Source organism: Octodon degus, unplaced genomic scaffold (assembly GCF_000260255.1).
Source record: "Octodon degus isolate 3935 unplaced genomic scaffold, OctDeg1.0 scaffold00001, whole genome shotgun sequence".
In the NCBI taxonomy this organism is placed as follows: domain Eukaryota; kingdom Metazoa; phylum Chordata; class Mammalia; order Rodentia; family Octodontidae; genus Octodon; species Octodon degus.
In genome coordinates this window covers 23,117,550-23,122,404 of record NW_004524577.1, presented here as the reverse complement: position 1 = coordinate 23,122,404, position 4,855 = coordinate 23,117,550, and the positions used below count along the sequence as shown (strand labels likewise).

The 4,855-nt window shown below is 43.7% G+C and overlaps 1 protein-coding gene and 1 pseudogene across 1 annotated transcript in view; one reads left to right on the top strand and one right to left on the bottom strand.

The window, feature by feature from the left end:
• Ccdc125 (coiled-coil domain containing 125) overlaps nt 1-4,855 on the bottom strand; it is a 73,969-nt gene that overhangs the window by 56,971 nt on the left and 12,143 nt on the right. Inside the window, exon 2 of the mRNA XM_023704657.1 lies at nt 772-1,088. Within this exon, the coding sequence (XP_023560425.1) occupies nt 772-1,075 (304 nt within the window). The 5' untranslated portion in view covers nt 1,076-1,088. The remainder of the gene's footprint in view (nt 1-771; nt 1,089-4,855) is intronic.
• LOC101568989 lies at nt 2,158-2,762 on the top strand (annotated as a pseudogene).

Here is a 4,855-nt window from a genome sequence, read left to right as displayed (position 1 = left end):
AGAGAGAGAGAGAGAGAGAGAGAGAGAGAGAGAGAGAGATCCCTATGAAAAGCAAGATAGAAACCAGGCATGGTGACACATATCTACAACACCAGTACTCGAAGCTGAGGCAGGAGGATCACAAGTTTGAGCCCTGTGTTAAAACCACAGTGACAAACGCCAGCCAGATAGCTCAGTGGACTAAAGCGCCTGTTTAGGCAGAGCGTAGCCAGGATTTGATCCCCAGCATGCCCTGCTGGTCCTGCCCCTGGGATGCGCTGAGATAGTGATTGAGACTGGGCGTGGCAGTACAAGCCTGTAGTTCCTTGGGAGGCTCAAAACAGGTGAATCTCTAGGAGTCAGATTTACGGTGTGAGACCCTGTAGACCCTGTACAAATACATTAAAAAAAAAAAAAAATCACAGTGACTTAGCAAGACCCTGTCTCAAAATAAAAAATAAAAGATGAGCTGGGGATGCAGCTCAGTGTGAAAGCCCTGTGCTGAATCCCCAGTACCAAAAAAAAAAAAAAAAAAAAAAAAAAAAAAAAAAAACTGAAGGTAGGTGATAACTGTTACCACTAAGAAACAAATACACACATGTATTAATAACGTAGAATAACTACTGTAGTTCATATTGCCCAAAGGTTGGAAACACATCAGTTCCCTCTGTGTCATGGCTGAGCTCCTGTCACAAGGGTGAGCCAAGATGACTCTCTGAAACCTGCACGGTTTCTGTTTGCATCTGCTGGGCACCTGCACGTGGGAGGGGGAGGAGCGGGTGGCATCCTTACCAAGCCTCCCTGCGGGGCTGCAGCTGCCCGCTTCGGGTCTCTGAAAGCAGGCGGTTTGCAGGCTCCTGGGCATGAAACGCTGGAAGACAGCTGTCCTGCTTTCTTCAGCTCCCGGCAGTGCAGGAGGGCTGAAGCTCCTTCCCTCTGGTCGTCTAGAGGCAAGGGCTTCCGAGACTTCCAGCTGGGCGAGGCTGCCGGGGCTCCATCCAAGGCCGTTGCCCAGGTCACCTTCCCTCATGTCATCCTCTTCCGCTTCCCAGGTCTCCACCTCGGGCGTGCTAAGCGACCTCTTCACCTTGCTCATGAGCAAATGCTTGCTTCATCCGAGGGAAAAACAGGAAGTGTGTAATTAGGAAAAACAGCAATTGAAACTGGGTCAGTAAATCCAGCCATCCCACTTCTGGGTATTTACCAAAATAAAAAGTTGGAGCTCAGCCTAGGTAACTTAGTAAGACCCTGTCTTAAAATAAAACATAAAGGGCTAGGATGTGGCCTTGGGTTCAAGTCACACACACACACACACACACACACACACACACACTCACACGATACAACGTACACACAAAATTAAATAGTATTCAGTCTATAAAATAAAGGTGTTTGTGAGTTTGCCACAGCATAAATGAGACTGGCAGACACTGAGCCAAGAGAAGTCAGGCACAGAAAGAACATGCAGGACCGCGAGGGCTCCCATGTGTGGAATCTACAGCCATCACAGAAGCAGACTGAAAGAAAAGTTACTGGAGATAGTTCAGCGGCCTAGGCACCTGCCTAGCAAGCGCAAGGACCTGGGTTCCATCCCAGACACCCTTGCCGAGCTGGGCGCCAGCCCCCAAACCGGGCATGGTGTTACATCCCCATAATCCTAGCACTGGGGAGGCTGAGACTAGAGGATTACTAAGAGTCTGAACTGTATAGAGTGAGATCCTGTATCAAATAAATAATAAAAACTTTAAAACAATTTTTTAAAGTTATGGGAGGGGGCACATGACACGGGGGATGATGGTTAAAGGGGTCCTAGTCTTAAAGAGACAAGAAAAATCACATTTCTTCTCTTTGAGAACTCCTGGGCCTCTTTGATGCACACCATGCACAATAATGTACATTTCCAAATCACCAAGAATAAATGTTTGGTTTTTCTAATATATTTACTACAGGGTCTCACTACACAGATCGGACTAGTAGTGAGCTCCTGTTTTTAGTCTCCCAAGTGCTGGAATTCAGGTATTTGTCACCACGCACCCCAGGGGCAGGGCCAGCACAGCATGTGGTTCCAGGGACTGAACTCAGGTCCCCGCACCTGCCTAAGCAGGCAGCTTTAATCCACTGAGCTATCTGGCCAGCCCAAGAGTAAATGTTCTTTTCACAAAATATGTCTTTGACATGATGGGTATGATTAAGGTAACCCCATTTGGGATTTATTCATCCCAAATGATGGAATAACATTTTGACATCCATAAAGACAAATTAGATATTTTTCTTTAAAATTTGTAAAAGAGGTAAGTGACGGCAAAGGTGGAGCGACAGCTGCTGGAGGGCAGAGGAGCCGGCACGGCTGGTCCCGTCCTGGCCAGACAGGACAGGCGCTGGTTTCCGGGAAGGTATTCATTCAGCGAGACTACAGCAGTGGCACACGCTGCCAGTCCCAGACCAAGTTCCCTGCGGAGCTGGAGAACTGGACTGATAGACAGCAGTTTGAAGAAACTGTACGGACTCTAACCTTTATGCAGAAGCAGAAAAGCTCGGGGGCCAGTCCTATCTCGAAGGCTGTCTGGCATGGTTAACAGCATACACCATCTTCTCATGTATGGAAACCCATTATGAGAAGGTTCTGAAGAAAGTTTCCAAGTATATTCAAGAACAAAATGAAAAGATATATGCTCCCCAAGGCCTCCTTCTAACAGACCCCATTGAGAGAGGACTTCGAGTTATTGAAATTACCATTTATGAAGACAGAGGCATGAGCAGTGGAAGATAAACCATTGATTTAAAGATCCCACCTCCTGGGCTGGTGAGATGGCTCAGTGGTCTAAAGCACCTACTTAGAAAAAGCTCAGCAAAGCACAGGGACCGCGGTTCAATCCCCCAGCACCACATGCCAGCCAGTCCCTCCTGCTTGACCCCCGTCTGTCCACTGACTGACCACAGAGTGTCCCTACCTCGTCTCCAAGCATCGTTCCTTTGTATCTGCTGCCAGAGCCATGGTGCCCTTTACTCCAAGGACTAACTTTCTAAAATTCCATCCCTGGGGTGACTTCTAGTTGCTCAGCATCCACTTTGTGTCTCTAAGTTGTGCAGGACTCTAATCTTTTGATGAATTTCTAAGAAAACACAATGAGGCACTTCATTTTTAAAATTCAGAGTCATTTAGTAAAATATGCATTTGGTCACCCAGTACAGTTTTATTTCTTCCCTGCCACTAGTAGTACTTTATTTCTTGGCCAGTTTCCCAGGTGGCTCCTGACTTCAACATGTCCTGTCTTCGACAGTGTTCAGTCTGATTCCCCTCAATAAAAGCTTGCTTCCAGGTGGAATTAGGTATGTCTGTGTTTTTGGTAGCGCAGCTCCCAGATTTCACAGAACTCTCCATTTTGCTGTGATTCAAATCCTAACATGGATTTCGAGTGCTCTTCAGTTTGTTGAACTGAAGTTCATGGAAGAAAATGTATAATGTGATTTGTCTCATTATAGCAACTATTCCTAATTAAAGCAGTATTTAATGCAATTTCCAGTTAATTTCTTTGGAGACTTTTATATTATTTCATTACCTTGAATGTTGGGAAGATGTGGTCTGTGTTGTTTGTTCATTCCACAAGTAAGCACAATAAAGTGGATGCTAAACCAACAAACACATAAATGTCTGCTGTGTCCCTGAGTGTGTAATAAGCAAGTGTAATACATATTGTAATTATAGTTTTGTTATAATCATAACTTATGAGGGAAACATTTGATAGGACTAATGCTATAGCTAATTTTTAACCCAATTGGCAAACATGATTCATAGACTCTACATATACAGTATTCAGTGCACAGACATGATGATTGGTTAAAGTTAAGTGGTTTACAAGTTAAACCCTCAGTCTGAGTCTGTATCCCTAGCTGTTCTTTTGTCTGTATTGGGTTTCTGAGACCCTTCATTCTTTTTTTTTTTAAGTTTGAATTTTTTTCCATAATTTTATTGAGAAATGAATAGCAATGAGACAGTTTCAAATCAAATTGGTAGGACAGTTTCAATAATTAACACATTGCATACCACCTTCCTAGTGGTTATTTGTTGTACAAGATGCAGACATGATATCCTATTTACAAACACTATTAGAACAAATCCCTCTATTCATTAAGAGAATGTAACTATCTATCCGAACGATTTTGAATACACAGATACAAAGTGGACATTCATCTGTATCCCCTTTTTTGTTTAGTTCCATCATTTGAATATTATAGGTGTGTGACTCAGCAAAATATTCTAAAAGAGTCCAGTAGCCCATAATAGTGTTGGAGACCCTTCATTCTTTTGGGAGTTTGAGAGCACTGTATTAGAGAGAAAGTTAAGCACATATTAGGAAAGAATGAAGCAGTTAAAAGTTTTATTTTCAGAGATACTGTAGGTGCTAATACTAGATTTAACTTTCAGATTTAATTTTTTTTTCTGGATCTGGTAGTTATTCAGTAAATCTCATAGGTCTGTGTAATATTTTAATTGTATAAAACTCCTTTATTACTTTATAGCCTATAACAGTGTGTCTCTCTGCTTTTTAAACCCGTTGTAATAACTTTGCTGAAATATTAACACATTAGTAAAACTTTTCTTAAAAAAAAAAAAAATAGACCCAGAGCGCAGGCCCGGTGAGTGAGTGAGACGACCCAGGCCCGCGGATCCTCATTCGACCCAGGCTGCAGGCCCAGCAGGGAAACCTTCAGCAGAAGAGGCTAGAGGCAAGACTCACCCAGCTGATTCAGGAGCAGAAAATCTTCCCAGAGAGACACAAAGGGTTCAACTCTAACGCCTGCAGCAGAAAGAAGTGGAGCACAGCAGCCAGTTCCAAACAACACCCACCTGGAGGAATCTGAACTTCGTAGATCC